Source organism: Typha latifolia, chromosome 8 (assembly GCF_019914945.1).
Source record: "Typha latifolia isolate L0001 chromosome 8, TyphaL0001v2, whole genome shotgun sequence".
Taxonomy (NCBI): domain Eukaryota; kingdom Viridiplantae; phylum Streptophyta; class Magnoliopsida; order Poales; family Typhaceae; genus Typha; species Typha latifolia.
In genome coordinates this window covers 2557848-2577778 of record NC_133093.1, presented here as the reverse complement: position 1 = coordinate 2577778, position 19931 = coordinate 2557848, and the positions used below count along the sequence as shown (strand labels likewise).

Genomic DNA, 19931 nt, shown 5'->3' with positions numbered 1-19931 from the left:
TTGTATTAATGGATGCTTGATGTGGAAACATGCAACTGTTGAACGTTACAATATTTTTTTTAATCTCATTATTTTGTATCTCATAATCTTTTATATTTTGAAACAATTTATAACATTTTTGTATTTATATAAATTATTAATCAAGTTAATGGTGTCAGGTTAACCGTGTCGTGTTAATTGGGTTAATCTTGTCGTGTTAAGTAGTTTAATCGTGTTGTGTTAATTGTATCGTGTTACTCTCGTATATATGACCTATTTATTAAACGGGTTAGACGGGTTATGTTGTGTTACTCGTTTATTAGTCGAGTTGTGTTCGTGTCTATAAAATTTGACCCGTTTAATAATAGGGTCGTGTTCGTGATAGGGTGAATTTGACTCGACCCGAACTCAGTTAACCCGACTCGATTGCCACCCCTAAAACTGACTATATAATTAGTTTTACTAATTATTTTTTAATAAAAATAATACTATTGAAAAAGATATCATCTAGATATTTAAAATGAGTCTAATTTTAAATTAGTTAAATTTTTTAATTAATTTTTTTTAAAGAATAATAATGATAATCTTTTTTGTTTAGTATTTAAAATTGAAGTGTCTTAAAATTATTTAGATAATGACTCAAAATTATTTCTAATGTAAACACTAAATATTAAAACACATCAAACAAAAATTACATTCATTTATTCTCATGGCTCTATTATAAGTGTTTAATCAGTGTATTTCAAAGTTTAAAATGAGCATCTCTATCTTGAATCTTTTTATGTCGAGCAAGATATCGTTCATAATCATCATTGACTTCCATCTCTTCAACAATCGGAGGTAAAATAAAATCAACAATATTGAAATCCTCGCCTTGTTCATCCTTTATAGTAATAATGTGTAGTATCACACAAGCAATAATAATGTCGTGTAATTTCTTCTTATTTTGTGTAATATAGTTTTGATGCTTTTAGTACTAACGTATAATACTTATTTCGATGTTTATTTCGTGCAATATAATTTCGATACATTTAATTAAAAAAATTTAAAATCAATTTTGAAACTATTGAATATTACTCTTGTTTTAAAAATATCGATAAGAATTTTCTAACCATATATTCTCTATTAAAAAATAATAATATTAAGAGAAACTATTAAATAGATGAATTGCCGAGTAGTGTGATCAGATCCGAACGCTACAGTTGCTCCGCAGCGATACCGACTCAACCCGCTCCTACCCACCCCGAGGTATCATAGCATGTCGGGAATCGAGGAGGATTTAAAATATAATATATAAATATATATTATATTTTTTAAATAATAAATATAGAACCTAGTGCATCAGATAAGGATACAAATTAGGGTCGGCGATAGACCCGTTTACTACAAACCGGATCCAGATCCGAGCATAACTTGATTATTCTATTCGGGTCCCTTCTAAGAAACAAGAATTTTAGTCGGATTAGGATTTTTGACCTTCTTTCTAACTTTATTCTAATTAAGATTAAATAAATATACGCTATGCCACACTGCAAATTTTAATATGAAAAAAACTTTGCCCCCTTTTTCTCTTCTTGTGATTGCAATTGCGCAGATTGTTGCAGGGCGCTTGGTTCATTCACAGTAGGTTCTCTTTGGCTTAAGAGGTCCCAGCTGTGCTGCTTCTTTTTAATCTGCTTTATATCTTCACTTTTCATGGTTAAACTCTACCAGGTTCCTATATAACAAGGAGAAGAATAATAAGGATGATAATAAGAATTTGTATATTACACCATGCTTTATAATGTAATTATAATTTATATCCTATATTTTTAATATTTACAAATCGAGTCCTCTGATTTAACGAATACGTGTAAAAAATATCTTGGGTTATATTTGAACTAACACCGTCAGGTTATTTCGTTAAGTAGAGATATTTTATTTTAAAAATAACTAAAATGCCCTTATTATGATAGTTAACTTAACTCAAATATTTGGTTAAGTTTAACTAACTGATCTAACGGCAAAGTCTTTTTTTGCACATATTTGCGAAATCATATGATTCAATTTTATAAATAGTAAAAATATATGGTGTAAACTATAACTTTATTAAAAGACACAGTGTTATATGTAAATTTCTCTTTAAAAAGTAACAAAAAGAATTAGGGCATCGATATTTAACTACAACTACAAAATAAGCGAATCGAGCCTTGGTAGCTTCCATGACTACCTTCAACTACAAAATTATAACTAAGAAGAAGCTGAAATTTATGCCAAGGGTTGACTACAAATAGAAAAATAAAATCCTCAGGACCTCATTAACATGAACAATGTTATCAATCGTGAACTCTATTAAGGTTCAAATATGGTAGATAGATCCTCCCAGTTAACTTGGTTGGTTGTACATTTCTTTTCTTTTTCTTTTCTTTTCCTATTCCTTCGTTTCTTTTGCCAGTTAAACATAATATCTGGTGCCCTCTCCTTATAAATCTTCATAGTTAAATTTAATATTGGCTTCTCACTCTTCATCAACTTGCAGCAGCCTTTTCCATATTTTATTGAAACATAAAATGTGTTATAATGCCATCTTATTTACTTTGCTATTGAGAAAACTTAGCTGAATTCTTTTTTGATGTAGTATTATTGACGTTTTATTGAAAATATATCTATTAGAATATATTTTGTAATTAGTTTTACTTAGAGTTTGTTAGTTTTATCATTGGTGTATAGTTGATAGGTTGTTAAGAGTTTGCTATGATGATTTACTATTTAGATAAGTGAATAAAAAACTTCACAATTTCTCCTCTCTCGTTCAATACTATTCAAGTATATCCTATCGGAATCGAAATGAAACTAACATCATATTTTGGTTATAGTTTTAACTCTCGGTGATTTGAAAGGTGAGAAGAAAATAATGAAGCATAGAATAAGGTAAATTTTAGGCCTATTAAAGGATATACATTCTGAAACTATTTAAACGAGATTCGAGTTGGAGTTGAACTTGACTCACCAGCTGATGAATAGTATTGGTAAGTTCTATTAATTAAAAGCAAAAGATGATCAGTAAAATGATATGAATCAGGTCAAGCTGTATCACATCATGGAAATATTAAGCTCAATAGATTGAGTTTATTTATTTTATTTGCTTTTATAGTTTAGTTAAAGTCTTAGTAGATTATAATTATTTAGTTAGCTATCTCCAACTTTGTATAGTTTTAGTAAAATATTCATAAGATATTCAGCAAACGTCTAAATAATACGAAACCACTTCATAAGATTGGGAACATCCTAATCTTAAAACTTTTGTATTTAAGCAGAGCAAAAATTAACTCGAGATAAATAAGAAAAACTGATTTAGTTAAATTTGCTTAGGACTCTTTTAGTTTAATCTCTATAAATAGAGCATTATGATGTCTCTTAGGTGTGCATTAATGAAGGATTAATTAGCTTTTGCCTTTGTCTACCTTTCCTCTCAACTTGGCCGCCAGCCTCAATCTACCTCCTCCCTCTTTACTAACCAAAACCGCCTGACTTGATAGAATAGAACGGTATCGTCTACTTTTAATCTTCCTCATTCGCCGATCCCCCTAGTCTCGTGGGGGCAGGCCTACTTCTCCTCTTTCTTCTCTTTTACAGTATCAAACTACCAAATAACCACCACCATCCTCATCCATCCACGCCATCTTCATCAAATATCTACAAGCTGAACCACACCGATCACCAACACCACCATCTGCTTACCACCAATTTAGACCCCAATATCATTCGAATATTAAAAGGATCAGAATATCAAAGTCATAGATCAAGAAGTTTTGTGTATCCAACCTTAGTTTGGTCAAAACTCATATGCAAAGTATACTTAAAATTAGGGTAGAGTTCTAAAATATATTCCATCTTAAGCTAACTACAATCAAGTTCCCATTTAATTGCTCAATGACAAAATTTAGAATTATGCTATGGTGGAGATAAACATAAGATCAAATAATTACTGCACAAATTTCAATTCTAGTTGTGAATAAGAATCTATTTGAGTTGATCTGAGCAGTAAGTGATCTCCCATATTTCAAGATCTTTCCCCCTTTCATATTCTCTTATGTACTGAGGGATTTCAGAAAGATCAATTTGCTTGCCCCTGAAAACTGGTAGTGATGCATCATCATGGCTTCCACATTCTGCACAAGAAAAAAAATTGAGAGATGCTCAAACAAGTGAAAGAACCATCAAATTGACAAATCTGCAGTATATAGGATTGTACCCTCATCATCCTTCAAAAAGCTTCGAAAGTGTGCATAACCATTAGCAACAACATCAAGGTCATTCATGCTAAAATTATATCGCTTCTCCAAAGCCAAGTATAAAACCTGCCACAAATAGTAAGCACAACCATAAAAAACCCTTCAGTTTTACAAAACCTAGTTTGCCCCTTTAAAGATATTGAATAAAACATTTACGATAATATTATATCTTTTCTCTCCCTTAAAGTCAGATTGCAGGAGTACCTTACCTTTTCAGAACCATGGGACATCAATTTCTCTAGAATGCTGAAGAACAAATCAGTGAGGTCATCGCTGTAAATCACATCGGCAGCTAAAATAACTGTCGCCCTCTCAGCCTCCTCAATCTCTGAAGAGGCCCAGGAGTATCTTGACCTGGATTACATGTAATCCCACAGTTACTGAAGAAGGATGTCACTCAACGAAAGTAAAGTAGCAGAAACAAAACAGGAATAAAAGCAGATATCATAATGTATTCTTGAGTCTTAACAGATTTATGATGAGAGAAAAAACAACAAAATGTTGAATGCCACTAATAAAGGCAAATAACATTTGTTCCTTTGGCAGGATCTCCATAATCATGCTACCGTAGGAGTTCCCTGTGAAGTTGCATCTTCCCCACTGGATAGGATAAGCAGACTTCTATTAAAAGTAATTCCCAACATTGGCTCACCAATTGAAAGGATATGAAACTCTCGAGTATACCAGATGCCATTTTATTGAACCATAACCAAAAAACAGAGAAGAAAATAGAAGAAATTACCCTGTGTGAGACAGGAGATCGAAATTTCCAACTGTAGGAGGCCATGACTCTTTCCAATCAAGCTCACGTACATGTACTTTAGTATCTTGGAATTTAAGCAAGCTAGAGTTGAGTTGAGCATTAGTTGTGCAGTTTTCTAGGATATCAGTGTCCCTATCTGTTGATTATCACAGTAGGAGCTTGTTCAGGAGAAAACTTAACAGGAGTGGTATAAATGTCTAATAAACCTCTTATAGCAGTTGAAGACCAAAGTAGACTGACTTTGCTTTAAATATTTAAGAACCATTTGTTTAACATTTAATATCCAATTTAAAACCTCAGGAGTAATCACTGGATTCAGTAGCCATGAAAAAACATTACCATACTACAGAAATTTCATCCAGTGTGTGGTGTGTGGATGCACATATCACAAATGAAACTGATGATAGCCTTAACAAGCCCTTCTTTTTGTACCCCACTGATAGGGCTCGCCCCTATTAAACCCCGAGGTACCAGGGTTCATCCCACTTATACTCCGGGATACCAGACCACAGAAGCATACAACTATACATTATACATTTATAGCTGATATTATCAATGTCTGTAATTAAGTGTTACTTGTTTTACCTTAGCTAGTTGTTAAGAAAAATTGTGCCAGCCTAGGATGTCCTATCACACTGCATGAAAAGTAATCCAAAATATTACATAGCATTCATAACTTTCATAACTAAAATTTGTCGGAAATAACTGACATAAGTCGCACAGAGGAGTTTCCTGCAGTACTGAAAAGGAAAATGTAAAGGAAATGGAAGAATGACACACAGAAGAACGATCAAAACTACAAATGATGGTAAAGATGATGGAATGAAGAAGAGAAGAATCAAAATTGTTCAATTTTGGAGCATTGAACTGATCATATTTGCCACAAAAGGCTCATCATGATGCATTCTCCATCACTCTAATTGCTCTTGAAAATCCAGTCTTATAGGTACTAGTGTATTCTGACATTCTTCAATTTGACACTCTTTTGAATTCTTAGCGTCTCACCTTTCAAATGAATGAATTGTTTATCCAAGCCAACTAGAATGTCATATGTGTTAGCACAGGACTAATTTAGTACTAATAGACTTTATTCCTTTAAGTGCACCATAATAAGCAACTCCCCCTATCCTGCCATAGAAACTGTACAGTTCAGAGGAGGTTCAATGGTTCATCAAATTCTTTTAACATAGAGGCGTAGAAAAGCAGCAGTTATTCATTAAGCAATCTTATAGATAGACAAAATTGAGCTATCAATTCCAACTAGTTTGAAATTCCTACTAATGATACATTGATATGACATACATATACAGCTCGATCAAAATTTTGGCAAATGGCATACAACAAACCTGTAATGAAGACTGTCCTAGCAATTCGTGCAAGTGCAATACCAACCAAACCTATTAAAGATTGTTGGATGAAATATTAGCATTCATGGATAAGCTGTCGCTTTAGAAAATCATATTAGACACCAACAGCGATGGCTACCTGTTCCAGAACCAAGCTCTATTGCTGTGATACCATTGAAGTCACATGAAGTGCAACCCTTATGCAAGACAAAATCAGCTAGTAGTAGTGCTGCTCTCCATACCTGAAACCTAGAGTGAGATGAGTAATTGTGCTAAAAACAGCAAGGAAGGCACAAAAAGAATAGCAACCATGCACCACCTGCAAGCCAACACTCCAGAGTGATGAGCTGATATTGTGCTGAATAGCCAAAGCATAGCTCAGGCATCTCTCTGTAGTCAGAATTTACTTACAAATATTTAACACCTCAAAAAAGAATCCAATTTCCTTTTGGACTGTATTACCTTTGATGATTGGAGATGACTGTTCATTTCCTCTATGTCCCAACAATCATTTAAAATAGAACATCCTTGATATGTATTATGAAACACAGATATACCAAGTAATATATAAAATCTTACCTTTCTCATTTCTTCTTCGGTTTAGAACAAGATCGCCATCTTCATCCAGAGTAAGAATGCTGGGAGTACCTTGTTCGAGAATGTGATCATTATCTTCGGCCTGATAACCTACCAATGAGAATCATATTGATACCCCCATTAACATTTGTACAACATGTATTCACACGGAAGAGTTTACCGATGATGAAAAACTTGCAAGAACTAATCTTTTGTGTAAAACCTGCAAGATTGCTGTCATTGTCCAAACTAAGATTTTGGCTTGAAGATCCTTCCGTTGGTGATATATTATTGGTTCTTTCATCCACCACATCTGAATTTAGTGAAGTAATTCAGGTAAACGTGTTGCCATATATAAACTAGAAACACTACAACAGTTGTCAAAAGGTTAAATCCTTAGTTACCAAAGACACCGCCTTTTATCATTTACACGAATTAGATGACATTCTAAGAGTGGAGACACACCCATCCTAAAAAGAGTTGGCTCGAAAATCTAAAGCACAAAGAAAGCCCTCATTTTTTTACAACAAATTAGCCCATCTATATTATGCAACACACCATGAGGACCACTTAGAAGCTAGAAATGAACAATCATACGTCCAAATCTTCCAAAAGCATATTTTACCGTCCCAAATTATAGTTTAAATTTTACTATATTCTTCACTTACACCAGAAAACAGAAGCATATTACTGAAAAAAAAAATTTGTTTCGAATCAGATTAAAGGTTGCATCGAACGATCGTAAAAGGTGACCAAAACACCCGGCGTTTGTATGAGGAAATGCGTCTGAGAAGTATCAGAAGTAATAGAATGTAGCGTTACCAGTTGATGGAAGCGCGAAGGTGAAATGGGAGATGTAAGGACCAGAGAAGCGAGGTGGGCAGCCAAGGTGTACCTCGCTCATCACTTGATCTTCTCCCTCTTCCATAGAGATTAGAGAGAGAGAGAGAGAGAACCTATTAACAAGTAGGTCCCAGCTCACATATTTGTTCAATATATCTTTAAATAAAAAAAACTAATTCTCTAGCCCTGGCTACGTCATTTGATCTTTTTCTTTTCTTTTTTTGGTTAATATTATCAAGAGAAGAAAGCAGAGGAAGTTAAAAGTGACAAAGAATAAATAAGAGCTGGCTATCAATCAGGGTTATAGGTGTGACTAACTATTTTTCTAATATATAGCCTCAGGATTTAGGATAATCTTTGCTAGTTTCAACCCATGGACAATTGATTAATAATACTAAAATCACAAAATTCCATCCTATAAAATTGGCCAAACCCATTAAATCTAATGGGTATAGTGGCTTTAATATAGGTGTAATGTGGTTGAATCACCTGTGATATACAACCCAGTCATATTGCTATCTACCATTAACAAAAGAACAAGAAATTAAATGCAGATGAGATGGTGTTTGAATCCCAATAACTTCGATATTTTGGAAGACTCGGTTAAATTCTCACTTCTCTGAAAATTAAAAAGAATAAAACAAAATAACAAGAAATTAAGATAACTGTTGCTATATATCCAAGACATTTCTTACACTTCTTTAAGTCGATCCAAAAAGAAATGCCAAAATGACAAGCCAAAAGTACAATTACAAAGCTCGCAAATGGAAATTAGGGCAAAATGCAAGAATAAAGTTTTTAACCGCACCACAACCGGCGATTTGATAAAGAACACCAAACCAAGAATTCCCTGTTCAAGATGGAATAATGCACACTTGTAAATTCTATGTATGAATTAGCTAACTATTGATAGCTGTTCCACTAACAGAACCCGACTCTTCTATGACATTGGTTTTTGGATTCTTCTCCTCAGAAATGCCATCGGAACTGTCCTCCGGACCTGACAATCCTTGGTAAGTACCAGTTGCCTCTGGTAAGAACAATTCGTCGTTCTCCAAATTCAATAGCTTCTCTGTAGATTCTCCTTTGAGCAACTCTAGAACTTCAAGTATTGTGGGTCTCTTCTCTGGTTTATTCTGCGCACAGACAAGTCCTATAAGTACCATCCTCTTCAACTCCGCCTCTACATACTTCCCATTGAGTTTTGGATCTGCCAATTCCTCAAATTTCTTCTGTCGAACCAGCAGAATCGCCCAATCTGAGATCATTCGCTTAAAAGTCGGGCTCAATTTCTCTATCGGCTTCTTTCCACTGGCAAGCTCTAAAAGCAGTATTCCAAAGCTGTAGACATCACAACTCTCTGAGGCCTTCCCTAACATAGCATATTCAGGAGCGAGATAGCCGAGTGTGCCTTTCACCCTCGTTGTAACATGTGTAGCACCATCGGGGATGAGCTTCGCAAATCCAAAATCAGCAACTCGTGCCTGAAATTCTGAATCTAACAGAACATTGCTTGCTTTGATATCTCTATGGATAATATGTGGTGAAGCATGGTGGTGAAGATAGCTGTTTGAAAAGAGAAAATGTTAGTCTTTTTCAAATTGGATAACTGGAAAGGTATTTCCAAAATGTAGGCAGGCTTACACAATTCCCTCAGCTGAGCCAATAGCAATACTCATTCGCCTGCCCCAATCAAGAAGACTTTCTGCTGCATGTTGTCCATGTAGATGCGACAATAGACTCAAATTTTGCATATAGTCATAGACTATGAGACGCTCCTGCCCCTCAGCACAGTATCCACGCAGACTCAACAGATTTTTATGCCTTACTCTGGCCAAAATCTCAACCTCCACTGCAAATTCCATTTCAGCTTTGTTGCTCCAAACTTTTAGCCGTTTCACAGCAATCTAGATAGAGAAAAAAAGGATGATGAGGATTCAGAGATAACAAAGGAAATGAGGACAAGATCCAAATTTTGTGGGGGTTCAGCATTAAAAAAGAAAAATGACAGAAATGATATTAGAAGTTGTATATGCTCATGAGACTAAACCAAACAGTTAGTTTGTCAGTTTCATTTGACAATACTGGAACTGCTTGAAACCAAACCAAGCTACTGAAACATGAAACTGGATAGATTGAGATTAATTACAGAAAAAAAAAACATAGTTTTAACTGTCTTAACTTTCACGGGTAACAAACTGAGAGGTTGGCAAGAAACCATGAAATATGGATCAAAACAGAAACAGAAACCTGAGAAAAGTCTCTCAATGGCATATTATAGGTTAGTAGAAATCAAGAAATCCTATTAAAGCTAGAATATCAATCAAGTTTAAGCCGATTATAATAGCTGCCTCTTTTAATGCATTTAGCAAAATGCCGGATGCTCATGGAAGCTTTTCATCTTGATGCCTACCATGATCATTATCCAACGATCTGGTTAATACTTATTACTATGGTTAATATGCCCCTTTAGGATAATAGCAGCCTGAGCTACTTTTGAGAAACAGTAGTCTTTAGTCTAAGTTGATATTCAAAAGTCGTGCGAGTCATACCTTTTGACTGAAACAGCTAACCACAAATAATAGCTTGTTTAAATTATGATATGAGTGATGTTTCCACTTTCCAGAGAGCAAGTTTTTTCCAATAATGATCAAATAAAATAACATAAAGTTTCCCATTCAAATTTAATGTCCACACTTAAATTGGTCAATTTCCTATTTGGAAACATCCTAATAAACAGATTTTATCTAGAGAGAGGATGATCAATGAGTCATAGTTTTAACTAGTTTAGTAGTTATGATTCTTGAAATTTAATTTGAACCCAAGTATTGAAAGAAAGGATTAGGTAGGAGTTTAGCATTAGGCTCAATGGATTGAGTCTAGTTATTTTATTTGCTTATTTAGTTTACTTAGAATGTTATGATTTTATTTAATTAGGAGTTTCAAAAAAAATATTCAAAGAATAATGTACAGACATCCGAATAATATCAAACTAGCTGAATAAGATCGTCAACCTCCAGATCTACAACTTTGGTATTTCAAGGTTCCTCCAGATTCGGATTCTATCTGTAGCAGGACGAAAAATCATTCCAAAAAGGATGGAATTGAATAGAAGGAATATTGAGTTAGGTTAACTTAAGTTTATTTACGGTTACTTACCGTAACCGTTAGATCGTCGTTATTTTTCTAGGAGTAGATCTAAGTTAGAAACCCTAATTCTACCTCCAACCCATAGCCACCATCACCTCCAGCAGCCACCCTATCTTACGGTCGTCCACCACCACCCTTGGCCGTCCGTCACCCTCCCCAACGACTGTCGCAACGTCAGATATTTACCGTTCTGCCCTCTTTGACCTATCTCCACTGTTTTATTTTTAACTTTTCATCCCGACCTTCGATTTAGGTAAAGCCAAAGACATTAGAACCCTGTCTCATGAGGCTATGTCCACCTAAATTTTTATAATTTTCTTACGTCCAGATTGGTCTAAATCTGGTTCGTAACAATTTATATATATATTATAATTATATTTCTTTCTTTATATAAATATCAAATTAATAAAAAAATACCAATGCAGTTAGCACGAGGACTATGACTGTCATTTAGTGTAGAAATTGGAATTGAAATGCTTCCATTTATATGTATTGATTCCATTTCTAATCCAATGATTTTGGATTCATTCAAATTGAAAGAAGATCACCGTTAAAGTGCTTAGGCTTCCATTTTTGTTTTCTCCTCCCTCCTCAGGTCTAACCCTTTTGTTTGGGAGTCGCTTGGAAAGTTTACATGTGAAATACTAGAGACATTGTAAAAGTTAAGGAGCATTAGCCTTTCATATCGATTCCTCGACTTGAACCGTTGGTAAATGTTTTTCCTAGTACTTGACCAAGTTGGTTTTGGAGTTCATAAGGCCTTCAAGGCTCGCTACAGAAGCTAACCCTATGGTTGGAGACCTAAACTAGACAATACTTGGATTGAAGACTTGGATGAGGATTCCATAGGGATGGACTTGGAGGCAACTCGGAGGTTCACTTGTCATTTAGGCTAAAAGAGTTCAAGGATGACTCATAGCCTAAATATTGAAGTTGTGGATACAGGTTAATCAGCAGTTCAGCACCCAGTGTACAGCTTCTAGTTTTGTTACCACAATTTGGTTGTTCACTAAACATCTCTCTCTCTCTCTCTCTTCTCTCTCGGGGGCTAGGGCACGAAACAATCGGCCGGTCGGCACGGTCCGTGCCTATGGCACGACCATCGTTGATCACTAGCACCTACTATGTCAACAACCATTGGTACACTAAATAGTTTTGACGTATCGAAAAAACAATCATTCAACCTTTCTAGGGCTTAAAAAAATGTTTGAATGGCTAATATAAAGTCTTTCAACACTAGAGATTACTGCAACATATGTAATTAGATTCTAATCTCATCAATATTCCCAATTTCTCTCGAATCTTCTAACTTAGGGCAAATAACTTTGACAATATCAGAACTGCGCTTTTATGTTTTAAAATTTGAAGTATAATCTATATAGATCAAACACAACATACAAAAAAGGTGTCGAAAAGGATAAAAAAGACTCCAAATTAACTTTGTTTAAAATAAGATATGCTCAATTCCTAGTGGCATGTGTCGACATAAGTGGCTATGAGGGAGTATCGAGATACTCCCCCCATATGGGGTGCCAATAATTCACTAGCACAACAAGCCAATCCATAATATAGCACATGGTCATGCAGTAATTGTATGGTAATGAATCATATATATTTTGTAGCTTTATCAAATTGCAAGTTCTTACACATGCAAGCATTAGTTGAGAAAACAACAAACAACTACGGAACAACTTTCTTTCTGCTATGAAATTCATTTGTAGAAGTAGAACATTATCAAACTTGAATAAGTTTTCCAAGAACTAATGATAGTCGAAACAAACCACTTTATGACATTGTTTTCATTCTTTTCTTATAATGATTCAGCTAATCTCACTTAAATTTCAACATTTGAATATCACATCAAACACTTGCACTAATAGAAATTCTTATCATGCAAATGCATTACATTTTCTATTTCCCAAATCCCAAACACACCAACGTGGATTAAATAATTGCAGGAGAAACACATAAATGATCAAAGCTTAATACCGAGAAGATCCACAATTGCATAGGAAAAAAGAGCCTCTTAACATCCAAAAATAATAGATATATCTTTAAGAAGGGCTTTTTTATAGCATATTCCTCCAGTACAAATTTTGTATTTGTTTTAAGCAAAAGGAGTGCAAAAAAAGGAAAAGGATGTAATAATACTATCCTTCGGAAGCTTAGACATTAAAGACCTAATATACTAACTTTGATGCAATATCTTGATGGCTTTTAAGTTTTTAGTATGGTTTTCAGTTTCGGCAGATCCCAATCTCAGCTAAAACCAGCCGGTTTGCTGGTTTCGGCTGGGGTTTCGACTGAGATAATGATGCAATATCTCCCTTTTCTCTCTCTCTTTTCTTTCTTTCTCTCTTTCTCTCTTTTCTTTCTTTCTCTCTTTCTCACGGATCTCTTTCTCACGGATCTCTTTCTCACCGACGACTGAGTAGATCTCCAGTGACCTCGACCTCCGGCGACATTCTCCGACGAAGATTCAACGACCTCGATCTCCGACAACCTTGGGTAAGTTTTTTTTTTAGTTTTTAATTTTTTTTTCATTGTGCAGCAGATGCACCTGCTGCAGGTGCTGCTATAGCAGCACAACAGCAGTGGTAACAGCACCTAGTGCTGCTGCAACTGATGCTGCTTATGCAGTTATGCCTCATAAATTTTAAATTATTTTATATTTTATTTTATTTTTTGTTTATGTTCTTTAATTGCAGAGTTAAAATATCAATGGCTCCAAAAGAGAAATCATATGATACCGACATTGAGTGGTAACATTGCAGCACTATTAGACAAGATAAAAGACGTGTTAAATACAACTGGTGTGGAAAGAAAATGAGTGGTGGTGTCAGCCGTTTGAAAGAACATTTGGCTGGAAGACAAGGAAATGTAGCAGCTAGCACTCAAGTGTCCTTGGAAGTTAAAAAGCAGATGTTGGCTTATTTAATTGGCAAGAAGAAAGATAAACAATCTGCACAACAAAAAAAGTCAATGGTTCGTAAAGAATGATGCATAATTCTCTACACATTGATAATGATAGCAGTGAGCAAAATGAGGAGGATGAAGATGAGAGACAGATGAGGAGGATGAAGATGAGAGACAGATGAGAAGGATGAAGATGAGAGACAAATGAGAAGGGCAATGAAAGAGAGCAGAAATATGCATAGAGAAGAGGAAGAAATGAAAAAGAAGCATTGGTGATAACTTTCAGAGATCTAAATTAGTTAATATACGAAAAGAAAGAGAATATAAGGATAGCAGTTCTACCCATAGGACTCCTGGTGTTACAGCAGAGTCTGAAAATATTGGACCAATTGATACACATCTTCAGAAGAAAAAAAAGTCGTACACAGACTTTCATCAAGACAGCTCTCAAAGGAATTAAAAATACAAAGAAACACATTGGTAGGGCTATTTCTAAATTTTTTTTCTACAACCATATTCCTTTCAATGTAGCTAATAGTCCTTACTATCACACTATGGTTGATGCTAAACAATCAGTAGGGCCTAGTATTTCGCCTCCTAGTTCAAATGATATTGCTACTAAATATCTTGACTCAGAGGTAGATGAACTCCATACTTACATTGAGACATTTAAACGGTATTAGGATGAATTTAGTTATACACTGATGTGTGATGGGTGGAGTACACAAAACAGAATAAATATAATTAATTTCTTAGTGTACTCTGGCATGGGGATAATATTTTTGAAGTCTATGGATGCTACTGCTCATTTCAAAAATGCAGATTATATTTGTCAATTAATGGATGAGGTGGTATAAAAAATCGGTGAAAAAAGAGTAGTCCAAATGGTTACTGTTAATAGGGCAAATTATAAAGCTGTTGGAAATTTACTGATGATAAAAAGACCTCATTTATATTGAACGTCATGTGCTACACATTGTATTGATCTAATGTTAGAGGATATTGCAAAAGAGCCTGAAATTGACATGTCATACGTGAAGGTCAAAGGTTAACAAATTTTATATATAACCATGGTTGGGTTCTTAATTTATTCAGGCAAATGACTGGTGGTAGGAAGATCATCAGATTTGCCACTCACTTTTTAGCCTTGGAGAGTATTATGCGCTACAAGGATGATATTATGCTGATGTTTACATCACAGGAGTGGTCTATAGAAATTAAGAATATAAAACCTAAAAATAAATCTTTAGGTGAAACTTTGAAAAATATAGCTCTTGGAAATGCATTTTGGGATAATATTATATTGTCACCGCAGTATTTAAGTCTCTTATCAAAGTACTAAGACTTGTAGATAGTGATGACAAGTCTGAGATAGGTTTCTTATATGAGGCAATGGACATAGCAAAAGAATCAATAAAAAAATGTGGGTCAAAGTTATAGAAAGTGATAAAAGATAATTGATTCTAGATGGAATAAACAACTACATAGAGATATACACGCTACTGGTAAGCATGCTTTTAAGTTTTAAGTTTTAATTTACTAATTTACTTTTATTTATGAATTTTTAAAATTTTGAATACTTACAAATTTTAAATTTCTACAGGGTATTTTATTAATCCAAGATTTCAATTCTCTAAAAATGTCAATAATGATAGTGAAGTCTTGTTAGGGGTTAGGAAGGTAATCAGCAAGCTTGAGCTCGATATTCATAAACAAATCCTTTGTGATAAAGAAGTGAGTTATAATTTAATTAAATAATTTTATTATTATTTGTTTCAAGTTTTAACTTACAATATAATCAGTATGTAATAAGCTAATAATATATTTCTGAATTCAGATGGAGAGATATAAATTAAGAGCTGAGCAATTCAGTACTGCTAAAGTTGCTATAGCTATATCTCATAACACTCCAGCTAAATAGTAGTCTATCTATGGATGAGAAGAGGCACCAAATTTGACGTCAATAGTAAAAAAAGATTTTAAGTCAAATTGTGTCTTTATCACAGTGTGAAAGAAATTGGACTACTTTCTTCTTAATCCACACAAAAACACGCAACCAATTGACAATGGAAAGATTGAAGAAAGGCAGAAAATGAACAACTGATTGATTTAAATCATGTTTTTGATGAAGAAAACTCCTTAACTCCATGGATCAGAAAAATAGAGGACAGGTTATTAGATGACAGAGATAACCCATGGTTAGATGAGATACTAGGAGAGACCACGACAAAGGCAGAGGCTGGTATGAGTCGTTTAGCAGCGAGAGATAGTATACCTACTAATACTAGTCATAGTCTTGATGATACATATGGTGGTGAAATCGTTCTATCTACATTTGTTGAGAAAAGTCAAGGAGGCATAAGGATTGAAGACAGAGAAACTGAGGATATATATACATATCAGCGACGTCGTCATGAGATGTATTTTGGTTCCTATAATTATGGTACATCGAGTATTTATTGTTTGGAGCCATCACAAAATCCATATGCTAGTTATTATCCTCAGTATCCTCAGTATTCTCAAGCTTAAGATCCAAATGCTGGTTATTAATATTATCCTTCTCAGACGTAAGTCACACAACAAGATCCATATAATATAACTAATATGATGAAATCACTTTTTGGAGCATCAGATCCCAAACATCAGTACTTACAAACTTATAGTGATTATGATGATGAAGACTATAGAAATTTACGAGAACCAGCTCGGTATTCATCAAAATTTTAAATTTTGAGTAAGTTAATACATTTTTTAAGTTTTTAGACTTCATATGTGAGTAATTTTTGTTTTCTTATTTTTTTATCATTTTTTCTAAATTTTTCTGTATTTTTTTGTATTTTTAAATAGTATTTAAAATTTTATATAATTCAAAATTAGTCCTATCTGATACGAACGGCCGATACGTATCGTTTTTCTAAACGGTCGATACCGATCCCGATACTGCAAACCTTAGTTTTTAATTAGATCTTTGCATCAAAGTACAAAGAGTGGCATATTATTTGAATGGTAAATTTATAGTGTTAGATGAATATCAGTTTAATTGAAAAGTCACTTCAGTCTTTCCATTAGTAAAAATAATTCAAATAATAAGGAAGCCGTCAAGCGGAACAATGATATTCTTAAAAAATTGTGTAGCTACTACTAAATTACTCTCCTAATTAACAAGCACCTTAAATGGATTACAGAATAAATATCTGTATTGTATGGACATCAATCTTATTTTAGTATTTGAATTTCCCTAACCTTTTTCTTTATTGAGTGTTTTAATTTCTAAGCTAATCTTATGTCAACATTAGGTAATTACTCGATGTGCTGATTACCTTGAAATGATCTTACATAGGTTTGTTAGATATTATAAAGTTTTACTCTTCATTTTGTTAATTACTTGGTGGTTGTGATTTTATATTGAAATTAATCGTCAATGTTCAATTCACCTTGAACCTCGGCAGCACTCCGGTTGAATAGAAAACTGTCATGTAGGTTTGTTTCATGACTGAGTCACAGGTTTAGATAACCAGACAGGTTGGATCTTATCTTGAGTTGCAAGAAGTCATGTCGGGAGTTTTATGCAGTGTCGAAATCATTTGCTTCAGTGTTGGTGTCGGCATTTAGTTACTACTCATTATTTTTTTAAATTTTGAAATTTAGGCTAAAGAATGTATCCTCTACACAATATGAGTCTCAAGAAGGATGATTCACTGGTGGAAGTGAACCAAGGTCAAGAGGCAAACAAAATTGACCCCATCTGAAGCAGCTGCAGATTCTGTTTCAATTTCCTTATTCATTTCAAATAATCTGACGATGTCCATGCAGAAAAAAACTGCTAAGACAAGCAAAGTGACTCTATGAACTTGTATGATTATGAACATGCATACAAATGCAGGGTCTAAAACTTCCAACAAGTTGCTAAGATAAGTTTTAAGGATAAAATGACAAGTTCCTAAAGCGTCTGGTAATGTGCACATCTGCACGAAAACAAAAACAGGTGGGACAAGGAAGTGACCTTATGAACATATCAGCATAGGATCTCACGTTTTCAATCACAAGTTGGTAAAATATTTTATCGATTAAAAGTCTTCTGATATGACAAAAGTCACATGATAGCTTCCAATGTACTGGTCAACAGCCTACAAGTCCAGAAGCCTCTTGCATTTTCACAAGAATATGTGAATATTGTTCGAGGTACCATTATTTTAATTAGAAAAAAACTACCAATAAAAGCATTAAAACTCAACTCTTAAGAACAACAATGAAATAAGCAAGATTACACTTTAAGGAAACGAAAGGGGAGATACAAGAAACTCAATACCTGGGATCCATCCCAGAGCTGGCCCCAGTAGACGCTACCAAATCCACCCTCCCCAAGCTTATTATCATAATTGAAGTTGTTGGTAGCTGACTGCAACTCCTTGAGCGAAAAAACCCTCCAAGTAGCAAACCGCTTCCTCCTCCCTGGCTCCGCCCTGGAACCGATCAGTAAAAAGATCAAATTTCTGAGTAATTAGTAATTAACCCTTGTAATATAGTAAAATAGCCACCAAGATTGCTCCTTTATCATCCCATTCGATCTTTTGCGCCTTTATAATCCATTTAAAAGCACACCCAACAAAAAGAAAATCAATTTTTTCCTACTAATTGACCAACAAAATCTCACAGAATGACCACCAAGACGCTCCTTTATCAACCCATTCGAGCGGTTGACCTTTATAATCGTTTCAGAACCATACCCGTAAAAGAAAATTGAAATATTTCACTAAAAAACTAATTGAATCTTGCAAAAATAGAGCGAAGATCGCTCCTTTGTATCCCATTCAAGCTTTTGTGCCTCAGCAATGTATTTAGAAGCATACTGCATACCCAAAAGAGAGATCAAATTTTTGACTTAGTAAGCTATAGAAATTTTCAATACAACCACCAAGATCGCTCCTTTATCGTCCCATTCGAGCTTTTGCACTTCTAGAATCGGTTTGGAAGCATACCAGCAGGAAGCCGATCAATTCGCAAAAACTAAAAACCCACGAAAACGACCCGGCTATCATCCCTTTCGAATCGTTGCGTCTTTAATAAGGATCAATTTGGAAGCATACCCATCTGTATTCCGACAGCACGAGCACATCGCCGTCCTCCTCCCTAGACCCATCATTTCTCAAACCGCGGCAAGGGCCTCTTCCTCAACTCCTCCCTTCCGGTAGCAGAGACTACGAACAGAGGTGGACATCAACGACGCGCCTTCTACGCCGCCATTTCAGCGTAGTGAGAGGAAGATCTAAACGACAGAAAGAAAAAGAAAGAATGAAAGAAAGAGACAGAGAGCTATTGACGACAGTTCTCCCCTTTCCCATTTCAAAACATCGGGGCTTTGCGGTCTACTCACCCGCGAAGTATTTTTAATATGGTAATGACAGGAGGAGTTGTACTATATCTGACGAACTTCTCGAAAACTCAGTTCTTATTGGCTAAAGAGTCACATTCCTTATTTTATTCGTGGTTTCGTACATATCTATTATATATATATATATATATAAGTGTGAATAGAGGTTTGAGTCTTATAGTTGACGACATTTATTAGGGCATTACATGTACCCAACTAATGGCCGGAAATAATGGCGTTAAAAAGGAGTGTGGCAAAATATAAAGGGGTAATATTGGTATTATAAAAATAAAGAGTAATTCCAGGGGTCTCTTTGGATAATTCCCCATAATCTTGTTCATATCTAAAATTTTATAAATTGCAAGGATTAAAGTATAATACAAGCCAAAAAAAGGACAAAAGAGAGGTAATCCGTATATGTTATTAATTTTAAAATTCAAATTAATTTAAAATTAATTACTAAAGATTTAAATATCATACATTACAAAAAAATATTTAGTAGATTTGTAATCGAGGCCCTATATTTATTATTTAATTAATATAATATTATATATATATATATGCTAAATCACTTAATAAGTCATCTTAATATTATTATTTTTTAATAAAAAATATGTGGTTATAAAACTCTCATCGATATCTTTATAATATGACTAATATTCAATAATTTCATAAATAATTTTAAATTACTATTTTTTTAATTAAAAACATCA

At 34.3% G+C, this 19931-nt stretch overlaps 2 protein-coding genes across 3 annotated transcripts; both read right to left on the bottom strand.

Moving 5' to 3' along the window:
* Positions 1-3803: 3803 nt before the first annotated feature.
* LOC140793428 (uncharacterized) lies at positions 3804-8025 on the bottom strand. Of its 2 annotated transcripts, XM_073144904.1 has the most exons (10): positions 7761-8025; positions 7162-7251; positions 6942-7049; positions 6682-6752; positions 6502-6604; positions 6363-6413; positions 4996-5152; positions 4463-4607; positions 4214-4319; positions 3804-4130 (listed from the first exon to the last, which is right to left on the bottom strand). In XM_073144904.1, exons 1-10 carry the CDS (start codon positions 7864-7866, stop codon positions 3982-3984), a joined length of 1086 nt encoding a protein of 361 aa, XP_073001005.1. In that variant the 5' UTR covers positions 7867-8025; the 3' UTR covers positions 3804-3981. The 2 variants fall into 2 exon arrangements, with proteins under 2 accessions (XP_073001005.1, XP_073001006.1); XM_073144905.1 differs by lacking the exon at positions 7162-7251 and having other exon boundaries at positions 7761-7911.
* Positions 8026-8437: 412 nt separating this feature from the next.
* LOC140793427 (PTI1-like tyrosine-protein kinase At3g15890) lies at positions 8438-19203 on the bottom strand. Its single transcript, XM_073144903.1, has 4 exons — positions 18935-19203; positions 18157-18310; positions 9426-9688; positions 8438-9347 (listed from the first exon to the last, which is right to left on the bottom strand). Exons 1-4 carry the CDS (start codon positions 18988-18990, stop codon positions 8681-8683), a joined length of 1140 nt encoding a protein of 379 aa, XP_073001004.1. The 5' UTR covers positions 18991-19203; the 3' UTR covers positions 8438-8680.
* Positions 19204-19931: the final 728 nt, after the last annotated feature.